Genomic DNA, 14,237 nt, shown 5'->3' with positions numbered 1-14,237 from the left:
GGGTGGGGAGGGGGCGGTGGCAGCAGGGGTGGCACTCGGGAATTAAGAGATGTTCAAGGGAAAGCTCTAGCTTACAATTCAGAGGAGAGGAGGCCCCCAGCTTGACTGGGAAGTAAGGAGATAGTGGGAAGCACTTTCCAAGGCTAGGAGTGGGAGTCACTTCCAGGGCTCGGGGACTGCCGGAGCTGAGAAGCAGACGTTGTGCCACCTGTCCATCCCCCCACCACACACTACTGTAACCTCCAGTCAGTGCCATTGCCTGTAATTATGGCAGAAAAAATGCAGTCTGCAGTGAAGGGCGGCTTGGGGACTTGAAGTGGTCATGTGGCGATCCCGGGGGAGTGCGGAGTTAATCCATCTTCGATAGGCAGGCAAGGCTGGGGAGGCTGCGAGTGGGCAGCAGAGTCATGGTAATGACCAGACAGACTTACGGTGACAGTGGCCAGTAAATCAGCTGGGGTGTGTAGTGAGAAGCAGGGGTAGGGCTGATCAGAGGGGGAGCTGTGGCAGGAACTGCAAAGTCAGACATGCCCCTTTATCCCTCCACCCCGCATGTCTAACTCCTAGCTTGGGAATAAGGAGGAGAGCAGGTGGGAGGCTGAAGCAAGGCAGAACAGAGGAAGGGCGTGGATGCCGAAGATGAAACCAATTAAGTAGGAAAAACAAGAGAAGGAGTTGCTAAGGCCATCCACAAAGGACTCGGGGCCAGAACGAGGAAGGCCAGCAAAGTGCAGTTGGGTTTTGTTGGGGAACCAGCACCAGCACGATGACTAACTGATGGAGAAACCACCCCGGAACAGAGAAGGAGGTGCCTGCTGCATCTGCATCCCCCACCCCCAGGAACAGCCCCCCTCCCCCCTTCCCCCACCCACTGCAAACAGAACCAGCCCTCCACCAAGGGAAGGCAGGCGAGGGTCAGTGAAACCATCTCTCCCTCCCTCTTTCCCCCCAGTCTAGTGACACTAATTGGTCTGACGCCTCTGTTATTTTGGTCACACAGACTGATCCTGGACTGTCACGGTGCCACCACAGAGTGAGCTGCATGATTTATGTAACGGGGGAAGGTGTCTCTGCCCTCCTGGGGCTGTACGTTCATTCATTCTGCAGTCCCTGCCATAATTTCCCCCAACTCTTTAGGCCCCTTCTTGAGCAGCAAGCAGCAGGCCTGGGAGCCCTGCAGGGCCCCAGAAGCTTGGACAGGCTCCGATTAAACAAACCCTCTTTTCTCTCCTCTGCTATGAGTGGAGCTGCCTCTCCTTCACCTCTGACCCAAGCTGTTTCATCCAAGCCAGTCCCAGACCACAAAGCACTGAGGACAAATAGCAGCCCCAACACAGAGCCACACAAGCATTAAAAATATGTTTATCTTTAATGATCCAAGATTCTGCAAGACACACTGATAAACCCAGGATTGGGTGGAAATACAGCATCTCAGCAGTGCTGCTGCCAGCCTGGGGGTGGGAAGCTGGATGCTGGCTGAAGGACCCCCACGGTGAAGTCGATTCCAACCTCACAGGAGCCTCGGTGCCCTATCTCCATGGAAACCAGCCTGGCACTGGAATGGGGCCCAAGGGAGCCTGCATGAACATCTCTGAGAGGTATTTCCCATTAGAAACAACCACAGGTGCCCTCCCCCACCCAGAGCTACTGCCCAGCTTCCCATCCTCTCTGCCTCCACCAAGATAGAGGAAATGGGAGTGACCATGTAACGACAAACAAAAGCAGACTGTACCTCCTATTAGGGAAGAAAAACGGGAAAGGGCAGCAAGGGAGCTGCATTTCCAGCTCAGAATTCTGCCAAGACCTTAGGGTGGCTATGGCAGATGGTGGTGCATGACTGCCAGAGGGCAGCACCACCCAAACCCCTAGAGGTGCCTTTGTTACTGGTGGGGCCACTGTTGTGGGGGAGAGAAAGACAGGTCTTCAAGGCTGCCTCCTGCCCTCTAGCGCTGCCCAATGTTTGGACTAAAAGGGGATGGGGCCCAGGACGGCTCTACAACTCCATACTCGGTACTAAAGAGAGGGCTCCCGGGATCTCAACGTGGTGTCAAGGACGTGAGGCCTACACTCCCTCCTTCCCACCTTGCTGGACTGTCGAGCTCTGGGCCAGGAAGAACTCCAGCGACGGCCAGGATGAGTGGGGGGAGGAGACAAGAATATCGTCTCCAACTTGGCATCAAAATGGTAAGTTCAAAGAAACAAAACCTTGATTTTTTACAGCAGGTTCTCCTGGCCAGCTCACAACAGCAGGCCTCCGCCTACTCAGGGATGGCCCAATAAAAAGTTGGGCAAAACAAGGGCATGGCTACCCTCAGGGGCAGTGCATGGAACTCAGAAAAGTGAGTCTACAGGATGCAGGAGAGAATAGAGAGCCCACAGCTCTGCTACTCTGACGTGTCCTCCATCAGCCCACGTGCCCTAGGCACTGACCTCACACCTGCCTCAGGAGCAGCTTCCTTCAGGCTGAGTCCTGGCAGGGGAAAGTTCCCAGGCAGGTGTCCCAGAAGGAACATGGGAGTGTCCTCTGCAGGGCCCTGCCTGAGCTCTTCAGGGGATGGAGAGGAGGCCACCCACTCCTCATGCCAGGTGCAATGCTCCCAGGTCCCTTTTCAAGAGGGGAAGAAGCTAGCACTGGGGGCCCCAGGTGGCCCTGTCTCAGGAATGACAGGACACTCTGCAGGGGTGGCGCATCCTGAGGCCCTTAGGCGCTGTGCATGTGGATGAAGGAGAGGACATCTTCCTTGGACAGCTTGTCCTGGTCCTGGGGCTTCTGGGAGTCATGCACACGAATGCCATCCCCCCACTCCCAGAAGAGCCGGCCATAGTAGCAGATGCTGGGGAGGAGGAGGAGGGCAAAGAGGTCAGAGGGCTGCACCCAGATGGAATAGGATCAAGTGTTCTTAAAGGTGTGGGAGGCAGGGGTCTGTCAATGACTTTAGTTGAGGGTCTTCCCCCGGCAGCCAAAAGGTACCCAGTAGGCCCCAGCTCCTCCCTGCCTCCCTGAACCAACTTTTCCCAACAAACAGATGTTGCTGCTAATTGCATCCAACTGGATTCCTACAAAGACTGATATTCCTGCTTTATCTGTCTGTGCTTCTCTAATAGAACAGTATTAGTAGTGTGGTGACAGAAAATGTCAGTGGCTAACTACAGGCACATGAGGGCTGCTGGGGAAGCCCATGACCAACAGTCTAATGGACACTGGGTCCTAAAAAGGACAGCTGGGACCTTGAGCGCCAAGGGGCAGGGCTGTGGGCCCTCAGTATATTCCCACCATCAGGCCAGCGTCAGAATGTCACTGAAACGTGGCTGCTCCATGGAGTGAATATGCTACCCAGAGGGGTCCTCCACAGCCAGGCCCCCAGCTATCACAGCAGGTCCAGGCATCATGCCCAGCCACACCTGCAGGGGGCTGCCATCCCCACAAAGGTGTTCTCAGGCTCAGTGGAACCCCTGGTGGGCAGTAGTGTCAGAACCCAGGGTGTGCCCCAGGACAGCTGGCTAGCATTCTGCAGGAGTATTTGAGGCTGCTAAGGAGGGCAGGCTTGGAGAACAGCTACTTACTGAAATGGGGCAATAGAGTCTGCAGGGAGGTCAAAAGTAGAGTCCTTGGTTTTCTTGTTGTAGAAGAACTTCCTCTTGAAGCTTTTGCTGAATCCCATAGTCCAGGGCTCTGACGGGAGCAAGAGGGGATGAAACCCAGAAGGGACACACAGCACTTGTGGAGGACAGGTGCGTGCCCTTCTCCACTCCTGGTGGTCCTATTCCTGCCTCCCCACAAAAGCAGGCAGGGAACAGCCCATGAGGTGGCAGCCTTCATCACCAGCCCAAAGTGGCTCCAGGAGAATGACCAAGTAATGACTTCTCAATGACCCCACCCCAATCCTGCCAACCAGCTATCAGGGTAACATCTCTAGGACTCTCAGCCAGAGGGCTCTGAAGAAAGGGGGATGCAAATGGACAGAAGCCAAGCTTGACTTTCTGGACATGCTGCCGTCTGCTGAAAAGGCCCTTTTCCTGCCATGAGAACAACACGTGCATGTGTACAAGTTGAGCTCTCTCACTATTCCCTACCCAACTCCCAGGGCCCATGGAAGAACAGGAGAGGCTCAGGGAACACTGTCCCCTAACATGTACCTCAGAGAAATGCCAGCCTGGCTGCTACCCACCTTAGCAGTGAGACCTTAGCTCTGGCTCAGGCAGCATCTGGGCCCATCACCTGGCGAGGAGGGGGGAAGGGGGAAGAGGGGAGGGAGTGGCAGGAACAGTCCCTCCTCACCCACCATTCACTGTCCTGACGATGTAGAGGCCCATGGGTACAAAGTGCCGGTCATCACGCCCTGTGTAGCTGAGCTTTGGGGTGCCACTGGAGCCCTTGATGATCTTCATCTCCAACCTGATTTCCCCGAGAAGGTATGTGCAGGAGAGAGCGAAAAGGCCCTGGCTGATGAAATTAGTCTCTGGCTAATAAATTCACCCCAACCGTAGTATCTGATGCTGGTTTGACTTAAGACGAAACTGAGGCACAGAGCCAAGTGAGTGAGTAGCCATGCTGGGTTTGGAATTCAGGCCCCGAATTCCCACTCAGACAGTGCAGGGGAGTAACAAATGGCCCTGCTGTGTTGCTGCTGTTTGAGGGGTTTCATGGTGACACCAGTAAGGGTGAGATCTGAGACCATGGGTGCCGTGGCAACACTGTGGCCATGAAAGAGTTAATGTAACCTTCTCCACACAAGCACACCCAGAAGGAGACTGAGATCTGTGAGCACCCGAATACCACTAAAAGGACGCATTTATGCCCCTTCTACCCCTCCAGGCTCAATCTCTCTCAGCACTGGGAGCTGGGATTTATGGTATTTCAAGCAGCTTGCTGCTCAGCCCCTCGCAGGGCCCATCGTAACTATGACAGCATCAATGAGCCCGTATTTCTGTCTGACACAGCCTGCCCGGGTCCCTCCTGACAGGAAGCTGAAGCAGCTCTCAGCCAGGGGGCTCTTGGCTGCAGTGGCACTGCAGCGAGGCAGGTGAGATGAGGAGGCCACTAGAGCCAGCTCACTACCCCACCCCTGACTCATCTCTACAAAACGGAGGATGACTCCAGGACACGGCCGCACCCCCGCCTCCTCTTGACTCTGAGCTTCAAAGGTTAAGTCACTCACCTGACAAAAATCTTCTCCATCTCTTCCAGTCTGTACACCTCCTTCACCCTGCAGGCAGAGGGACAGAGACAAGGCAAAGGCTTCCTGGGGGACATGCTTGTCCAGGAGGCAGCTGGGAGGCAGGAAACTGCACCTGACCTTGGCTTCTGCCCCAGGCCCTCCCTGAAACCACCCAGCCCACCGGCAGTGAGGACATTGAGCCTGCCAAGCAGCTGTCTACACAGATAAGCCCTGGGTTTCAGGCCTGCATCAGGACAACTGGGGATTGCAACTATGGATACTGGAAGACAGGAGGTAGAAAGGAGGCAGACAAAGATGTCTCTGTCAGCTTCCCACCCCCAAGTCATCTTCACCATCACCAGAGGGCAGAAAACCAAGGAGCAGGCTCTCGCCCAGGTCTATCCACGTGGATTTTAGACCTTCCATAACAAGTTACTGCTCAACAGTCCTAATGGTTCTATTACCCACAGCAGGTGAGGGACCCCAAACCAAGATGTAGGGCTCCTGTTTGATGCCCATGCTCCACCTCTGGGGGGCCCTGAACATGTCTTTGGAACTGCTAGTGGGGAAGGTTCCCAGCAATCCAGCCACCAAACGACAAGCAATGAAGGCAAGGTTCCCCCTGGGAGCTGCCTTTCAGGACCTAGCAGACAGGACATTCTAAAGTGCAGACAGAAATTCCTTTGACACTTTCACATGCCATCTATAAAGGGCATTCTCAATACTGGATTTAATTTTAACTAAATTTATGTTAAAAAGGACAAAAATGATGTTGGTGAAGTGTAAACAGATACCTCAGTCTCCAGTGCATGAAGCCCCCAAGAGCAGGGCTAAGCCGTGTGGCAATAACCTCAGACCTCAGCCTACCCTGGAAAAGTGTGTCCTCCGTCTGTCTCCTCCTGACCCTGCTCTCTTCCTCCTTTCCCTCTCAGGATCCTGGAACTTTCTCACTATCTAACATTACAACAATCCTGGCCGCCTCCTCCCCAAGCACTGGGGGTCCCATTCCCTCAAACCATCCTTCTCTTTTTTCATGTTCAAAACTCCCATTCCGTCAGCTCCCATTTCTTACCTGAAAAAAATGAGGTCAGGTGATGTGCTAACAATGCCCAAGTGGGAACGGGTGATTCATGAGGTGGGCCGGCACTCTCAGAAGCACGTGCATCTTAAACAAGGCCACCTTAACCCCTCAGAATGCAGTCCACCCACTGCTAGGCAGGATGGGGAGATGCTCTGGAGCAAGTCACCTACCTAGCACCCCCAAACTCCTCAGCAAGAACAGTCTTGTCCCTAACACCAACTTGCCTAGTGCCCTCCACTGAGCCATCCCATCCCTCACTGGACGGGAGCAGCAGGTACTAGCCAGAAAGAAGCAAGGAGGGCAGGGATCACATGCTCACCTGATGGGATTCATGTCAGGCCGACTGGGCTTGGAAACGGCTTTCACAAATTTCTCGGCAAGCTGAATTCTACAATCCAAACAGTCTCTCTCAGAGGCAAGAAAGGATGCCTCCATCAGCACCCCTACTCCCAGGGCATTTTCACAGCTCCAGTAGGAGAACCTTTTGAATCTGCGGCAAGACTGCTCCAAGAGACAGAACCCATGTTCCCCAGGAAGCCTGCCCCGCCCCTGTGATTCTGGCCTCTATTTTCACTATGTCGGTTGGTTTTCTTGAAGTGTGCCTTCAGCTGTGCTCAGTCACCTCCACTATAACTTCAAGTATCGTCTTTATTGTATGTGTCTGCCCTGTCACCCCAAACCATGGACACCACAGTGCACCCGCTCAGATGAAGCTACTTAAATGGGACCACTGAAACACAGGACGTTTCTTCCTGCAAGGTCACCCTCTTGCTCAACTTTAACATAAATATCTCAACCTGAGCAGCTGTGGCAAAATGGAATGTGCTGGTATCTCTGATAACCAGGTCCCAAGCCCTAGCAAACTCTGAAGTGGCAACACCAGTTCTCACCCTGACTTTGGTATCAACCAGTGGGTTGGGCGGGAATTCTCAGGATGTCAACAAGCAGAGAAGGCCTGGGTGAGGGGCCACACCTCAGGAGGCCGCTGTCCACCAAGCTGCCCTTGCCCACCCCCACCCTCCCTACCCTGGGGCCCAGGTCAGACCGCTGGTTAAAGTGCTGCTCCCGGACATCGGTGCCATTCAGCACAAGGACATCGAGGATGTGGATGGCACTGATCTTCCGCTGGGCCTTCCCCTAGAAGGATAAGTAAGTACACTGCCCACTCTGCCAGATGTCAGTCTTCAGCCCCCACTACCCACCATGGTATGTGGCTTCTTTCCACCTATAGCTAAGGAAGGGTATGGCTCTAAATGCAGGATATTTCTTGTCTCCCTCCCAGCTGCTTCTCAGCACCAGATTGGCCTGGGCATCTGAGCAGGGGAAGATCCAAGCCACTGGGTGAAGAGGCCCTGAACCTCAAACCCAGTGAGGCTGCTGCCATGGCACTCCAGACAGGACCTGGCTTACCCCCCTTGCCAACTGTTCCTACTGACTGTTCTGAATGTCACCATATAGATTTGATACTTATGGCTTCTGAGAAATAACAAGTCTCTTCTTTCCCAAGGGATCTCTGGTTTTTAGCAAAAACTAAATCAGCTGCTAAAAAATACCCAGTAGACTCATCAGGGTCCTCAATGCACAGAGACAACTGAGGTCTCCTTTGATGCACACAGACTGCGTTCCTCCTTACCTGAACCACTGTGGCTTAGAGCAACTGCTCTGGGAGAAGGAGTAATTACAAACCCTTTCCCTAGCCCTGGGCCCTGTCAGCCACCACACAATGTAACCAAGTTAACTCAGGGCAAAAGGCCGGGTTCAGCAGCACCCTAGTCCCCTAGCTGCAGGGCTAACACCTGAGCAGAACCATCTCTGACCTCCCCTTTCAGTTCATGCACAATTTCCACAGACAGCAGAGTGTCCCGGGGCAGCTCTGTCTTCAGGTCTAGCTTGACCCAGCGGTCTGACTGGCGGCCATCCCACGTGTAGATCTGGGATTTCTACAGGCAGAGAGAAACAGCCGGGTAAGGAAGGCATGACGATCAAGGGTAAGAGGCTTATTTCTCAAGAGCTTTTAGTTGGCAGCCTCAAGCTGACGGGATTGGGAAATGTCAGAAGAAAATGTCTATGAGAGATTAAATCAATTATACTTTAGTCATAATGATAGTAGTGTTCTCCAGTGCCTAGGCAGATGACAAGCAGACATCTGGCTCAGCCTTGGAACAGGAGCAGGGCACCACTCAAAAGACCTAAGTCCATGATTAGAGGCCCTCAAAAATCCAGTTTCATGTATGTCTAGGGTGGGTTTGGTGAAGGGTCTAAAGAGCAGAGCAGTAAAATGAGAAAAAAAAAGTATGAGAGGGCACAAAAGAAGTAACTGAGGAAGACAGGATCAAATTATACAGAAACATAAGAGTTGAAAGAAAAAGCAATGACTTTACCCAGCTAAGTAAGATAAAGAGCTTGCCAAGGCTTTCCCTCTTTCTAAATTTTAGACTCCAGGGGGCCCAGAGTCGGAACAGGGAGTATCTTCGGAAGACGGGGGATGGCATGGGACGGTGGTGGTACTGCAAGGAAATGGCTGCATGGGCTCAAGCCAGATTAGCCTCCTGACCATGCTACTAGCCTGGGAAGCTCTGTATCACAAGAAAAGTTGTAGGGTCCCTTTAGCAATGCACAGAGTTGAAGAAACAAACACATGAACAAATGAAAGCATGAATGAATGACACTTGGCAAACTCAGGAAGAAAGCAAATGAAGTTTCAAGAAATACATTCACTAGGTCAAAGCCCTAGCTACTTAGTGCCAAGAGAACATGCACCAAATGTGGCAGGCAGCTGTCCAGATTCCCACAAAGGGCAAATCCACCATCCCAAGCTGGGCAGGAAGCCAGCTGCAGACTTACCCCTAGGCCGATGAGAAACTTCTGCTCACTGCCAGACACCATGCAGCGGTAGTCAAACACAGGGCGGATCTTCTCCAGGGTTTTAGAGGTGAGCAGTGTGGGCTTGTAGCTGAAGATATCAATCTCAGTGCCCTGCAGCCATGAGTCAGAGAAAACACTGCCAGGTTGGGGGAAGGGACAGTATGGGTGCCTATATGGGCTGAGGGCAGGCTCGACAAGGCAAGGGACAAGAAGCATGAGCTCTCTGAAATATGCTCCCCTGCATTCCCTTCTCTACCTAACTGTGTAATAAATGGGATCTATTTCATTTCATCTGCTTGGAGTGTTCCTGTAGGACCTATTAGGAGAGGCTGGGAAAGGAAAGAACACTGAGTCCCCAAGTACAGATCGATTTACCAGAACTATAAGAAAATGTCACCAGATTTTAAAAGCTGCCCCTTCAATAAAACTAAAAGCAAGGATTCCTCAGCATTTGGTTTGAGAATAGTTAAGTGATCTCTTTACCCCATTAAGAAAAATGTATACATACTATTGTTTTGAGGCCATCTGAACCTCGGTCTCCAGTCCCTGACCCCAACAAAACCAACACAATTGCCCATGATCTAAGCCAGATTTAAATGAGGCTCAAGTAAAAGCTGGGAGTTGAGTGGTAGGAAGAAACAGAGCAAAAGAACTCTGAGGACCAGCTCCATGGCAGCTCCCTTCACCCTGTGATCACCTCCCTTGCCTAAGATCGCCCCACACTCCATGTCTCCTTTGTAAGCAAATCCCACAGGATCCTGAACTTGCCAGGATGACACAGCCAGCACCACCCTTTGGGTGGCTTGTGCCTGGGCATAAGCACTGAAGATGAGAATCCTCTGTTGGCCTGACTGCTCTTGGGGACCTCAATACTGTATATCAAAGGTTCTCACTTGTGGCAGCCTTAGCTCTACCCCTTAGAGCCCATGAGAAGTGCCTGCACAAGCCCTTGGGAGGCCTCAGTGGTACCATCCACATCTAGAGACAGAACTCTAATTTTTTATTTCCACCACAGATACCAGTCTTACCTGGATCAGCTCAAAGAACTTTGATTTGGGGTCTGAGGAAGAAGGAGCCACACGAGCCTGGTCTGGGATCTGAAATAAGACAGCAAAGAGCTTTGACTTTCAAATGCCCTTTTGACCAAGGCCGTGTAAGAGTGTATGCACGTGGAGGTTAGGGTCACACTGGGGAGGAGGAATGGCACACAACAAAGGAGGCTGTGGTGGCAGGGATGGAGGTGGATAATTCACTCACTGCTCCCTTTTGGACCCTGTGGTAGTGTACCCCAAAGGCTACTTCCTTTTCTCTGGTGCTCTCTGTGGTCAGTGCTGCTACACAGAGCCACCAGTTGCAAAAATGACACCAGTCCACCTCCCTGCATCCCACCCCGTAGTCCTTTCTGACCCAGCTGCAGGGCCAAACGGGCAGTAAAAGGGCCAAAGAGGTAACTACCAACAATGCCGAGATGTCAACCTCCAGGGTACTGTGAGGGTAGCAGATATCTTGGGATGCGGAGAGACCCTAAGCTGACAGGATTGGGAGTTAATTCCATTCTTCTCTACAGCTTCCCTGCCCTGATGCAGCAATGGGCTGAGGGAGACACTCACCCCCCAGAGTCGGAGGCACTCCTTCCGGATCTCTGCCTGCCGAGGCTCACTCAGTGTCCTAGGAATATGAAGCCAGTTAGTGATTAAAATCTCTAAGAGGCACAGGAGTGCAGCCCCTGTGCACCCCTCATATCCCATGGAGTGGAGGCCTGAATGAATGAACATGTGAGTATACACACAGACACCAAGCTGCCACTGGCCCAGGGTGATTACAACACATGGAAGGCTCTCCTTTTGAACATACATGAAATGGGATTTCCTGCCCTTCTCACCACAATGGGAAAGGAGAAAGTACCCTCCAGACCACCTGGATGCCAGGGTCCTCCCCGACACCCCTTTTCAATCACCCATCAGCATGTTCTAGCTCCTCTTCTGCTGACAGGGGTCACACTAAACCCGTCCCAATGGATTCATCATGCCCCACAAAGCTGAATTAGCGTACGTTCACCCCTACCAGAGGTTTCTCTCATCAGTCCTACCTCCCCTCTCTCAATCAGTCTTTACCCCGTGTCCCCCGAACGTTATGTATTCTACTTGTGCTATTCTACTCTACACCCTCTGATGCACTCTTGATAACTTTTCCCATATCCTTTTCCTGGGTTACTCTTATCTGCCCAAAGACAATGTAAAGTATCTGGGGACAAGGTTCATGTCATACACGTCTCTGGCATCCTTCAGAGACCATCACAGAGTATGAGATAAGAGTAGGTATTTAAAAATATTCATTGAAATGAAAAAACAAACAGCTTGTGGGGAGGAGAAAAGCAAGATGTTGAAATAGGTGGATTCTGAAAAGTGGGCAACACTCACGTGTCTTGAACAAAGGCATGGATTTTCGCCAGAGCTTTAATCTGTAGACTACAGTGGCTAAAAGAAAAAAAAATTATTTGATCTCAGGATTACCAAAAAAAGACAGGCAACTGACATCAGGACAGAGAGATTAAGCTGGAGCAGTGGCCATCTGCATTTGGTGGAGGAGCTGAACAGTTAATTAAGAAACCCACACCTCTACCCCAAGGTGCAGTTATGTGGGGCTCACTGAAGGCTGAGAGTGGAACAGTAAAACTAAGTCGCTCAGTTCTTAGATCCCAAGTCTTACTAAAAGGAAGCTTCTGATTCCAACCTTAAATAATCTGAAAGTAGTGGTGAACTCATTCAAAGCCCAGACTCGGTTCAACTACAGACTAAGCTTACTCAACCCATTTATCCTCTACCAGCCACCCTTTCCACTTTAGTCTTCACTGTTCTTTACACACAATGTCTGGCATTTAATAAAAAATTATGAGGCATGTGGTAGAGCAAGAAAATGCTACCCATTGACAAGAGGGAAAACAGGCCAACAGAACAAGACCCAGAGATGGCCCAAGTGTTAGAATTATCAAACGGGGCCTTTAAGGAACTGTTAAAGATAACATGTTAAAAGATCTAGTGGAAAGGGAGAATGACATATATAAAAAAGTGAAGATTTTCAGCAAAGATATAGAAAATATATTTTTAGAAGGCAAATAGAAATTCTAGAAATGAAAATATGTTAGAGATGAATAATTATTTTGCTGGGATTAGCAGACTGAACATAGTAAAGAACCAGTGAACTTGAGGACAGACATGTCAGCAGAAACCCAAACTGAAACATAAGAGAGGAAAAAAAGTGAAAAGAAAGACAGATCATCTAGGTATCGGGAACAATAGCAAACTGCTTAACATAAACATAATTGGAGTTCCAGAAGCAGAGGAAAGAATAAAACAACATATAAGGCCAGGTGCAGTGGCTCACACCTGTAATCCCAGCACTTTAGGAGGCTGGGGCAGGTGGATCTCCTGAGGTCAGGAGTTCAAGACCAGAATGACCAACACAGCAAAACCCCATCTCTACTAAAAATACAAAAATTAGCCAGGCATGGTGGTGGGCACCTGTAATCCCAGCTACTTGGGAGGCTGAGGCAGGAGAATCACTTGAACCCTGGAGGCAGAGGTTGCAGTGAGCTGAGGTCGTGCCATTGCACTCCAGCCGAGGCAACACAGCAAGACTCTGTCTCATAAGAATAAAACAACAAAAACATATTAACAAACAAATGGCCAAGAAACTTCCCAAACTGATGAATGAAATCAATCCAAAGATCCAAGGTCAGTGAACCCCAAGCAGAATAAATACAAAGAAAACCACATATAAATATATCAAGGTTGACACACTAAAAATAAAAGATAAAATATTAAAAGCAGCCAGGAGGGAAAAAGACACATGACGTACAGGAAAACAATAGAAATAATGGCGACTTCTCATCAGAAACAAGGGAGGCAGAGAAGCATGGAATTTTATCTTTAAAGTGCTAAGAGAAAAAACATCAACCTCAAATTCCATACCCTGTGAAAATATCCTTCAAAAATGAAAGGGAAATAAATACATTTTCTTTAAAAAAATTTTTTTTTTTTTTTTTGTGAGACAGAGTCTCATTCTATCACCTAGGCTGGAGTGCAGTGGCTCAATCTCAGCTCACTGTAACCTCTGCCTCCTGGGTTCAAGTGATTCTCTTGCCAGACAGAGTTTCGTCATGTTGGCCAAGCCAGTCTCAAGCTCCTGGTCTGAAGTGATCCACCTGCCTCGGCCTCCCGAAGTGTTGGGATTACAGGCATGAGCCACCATGCCCGGCCTAAATACGTTATGTTGTTGTTATTATTATTATTATTATTATTATTATTTTATTTTGAGATGGAGAACTGCTCTCTTGCCTACGCTGGAGTGCAATGACATGATCTTGGCTCACTGCAACCTCCACCTCCCAGGTTCAAGTGCTTCTTCTGCCTCTGCCTCCCTAGTAGCTGGGATTACAGGAGCCCACCACCATGCTGGGCTAATTTTTGTACTTTTTTTTTTTTTTTTTGAGACGGAGTTTCGCTCTTGTTACCCAGGCTGGAGTGCAATGGCGCGATCTCGGCTCACCGCAACCTCCGCCTCCCCGGTTCAGGCAATTCTCCTGCCTCAGCCTCCTGAGTAGCTGGGATTACAGGCACGCACCACCATGCCCAGCTAATAATTTTTGTACTTTTGTAGAGACAAGGTTTCACCATGTTGGCCGGGCTGGTCTCAAACTCCCGACCTCAGGTGATCCGCCTGCCTCAGCCTCCCAAAGTGCTGCGATTACAGGCGTGAGCCACTGCGCCCGGCCTAAATACATTTTTAAATAAACAAAAGCAGGAAATTAGTCTCCAGAAGACTTGTACTACAAAGACAGGCTAAAAGAAATTCTTTAGGCTAAAGCGAAATGATTCCAAATAGAAATCTGGTTCTACAAGAAGGAATGAAGAATACCAGAAAGGGTAAGTATGTCAGTAAATACCAAGGACCTTTTTAAAAAAGTTAGAATCTATGTGCATGCGTGTGCATCTTTAAAAGACAATAAACGGTTTAAAGTAAAAATAGTAACGATATAAAATAGGGTTTATATAAAAACAAAAACAAAAAGATAAAAGAACAATAGCATGTACAGTGTTGTAAGGTTCTTACACTGTTCATAAAGCAACGAA

The 14,237-nt window shown here is 50.2% G+C and overlaps 1 protein-coding gene across 2 annotated transcripts in view; it reads right to left on the bottom strand.

The window, feature by feature from the left end:
• Positions 1-1,350: 1,350 nt before the first annotated feature.
• Positions 1,351-14,237, bottom strand: part of CMTR1 (cap methyltransferase 1) — a 50,298-nt gene continuing 37,411 nt past the window's right edge. For both annotated transcript variants that reach the window (XM_032253609.1, XM_032253610.1), the window contains 11 exons: positions 11,526-11,582; positions 10,716-10,773; positions 10,134-10,202; positions 9,085-9,216; positions 8,058-8,180; positions 7,286-7,377; positions 6,560-6,628; positions 5,160-5,207; positions 4,284-4,396; positions 3,565-3,673; positions 1,351-2,834 (listed from right to left, as the gene is read on the bottom strand). In XM_032253609.1, coding sequence (XP_032109500.1) covers positions 2,702-2,834; positions 3,565-3,673; positions 4,284-4,396; positions 5,160-5,207; positions 6,560-6,628; positions 7,286-7,377; positions 8,058-8,180; positions 9,085-9,216; positions 10,134-10,202; positions 10,716-10,773; positions 11,526-11,582 — 1,003 coding nt within the window. In that variant the 3' untranslated portion in view covers positions 1,351-2,701. The remainder of the gene's footprint in view (positions 2,835-3,564; positions 3,674-4,283; positions 4,397-5,159; positions 5,208-6,559; positions 6,629-7,285; positions 7,378-8,057; positions 8,181-9,084; positions 9,217-10,133; positions 10,203-10,715; positions 10,774-11,525; positions 11,583-14,237) is intronic.

This window comes from Sapajus apella, unplaced genomic scaffold, assembly GCF_009761245.1.
Source record: "Sapajus apella isolate SASKATOON/1434 unplaced genomic scaffold, GSC_monkey_1.0 scaffold83, whole genome shotgun sequence".
Lineage (NCBI taxonomy): Eukaryota > Metazoa > Chordata > Mammalia > Primates > Cebidae > Sapajus > Sapajus apella.
The sequence above is the reverse complement of the archived record's forward strand: the minus strand, read 5'-3'. Positions and strand labels throughout refer to the sequence as shown.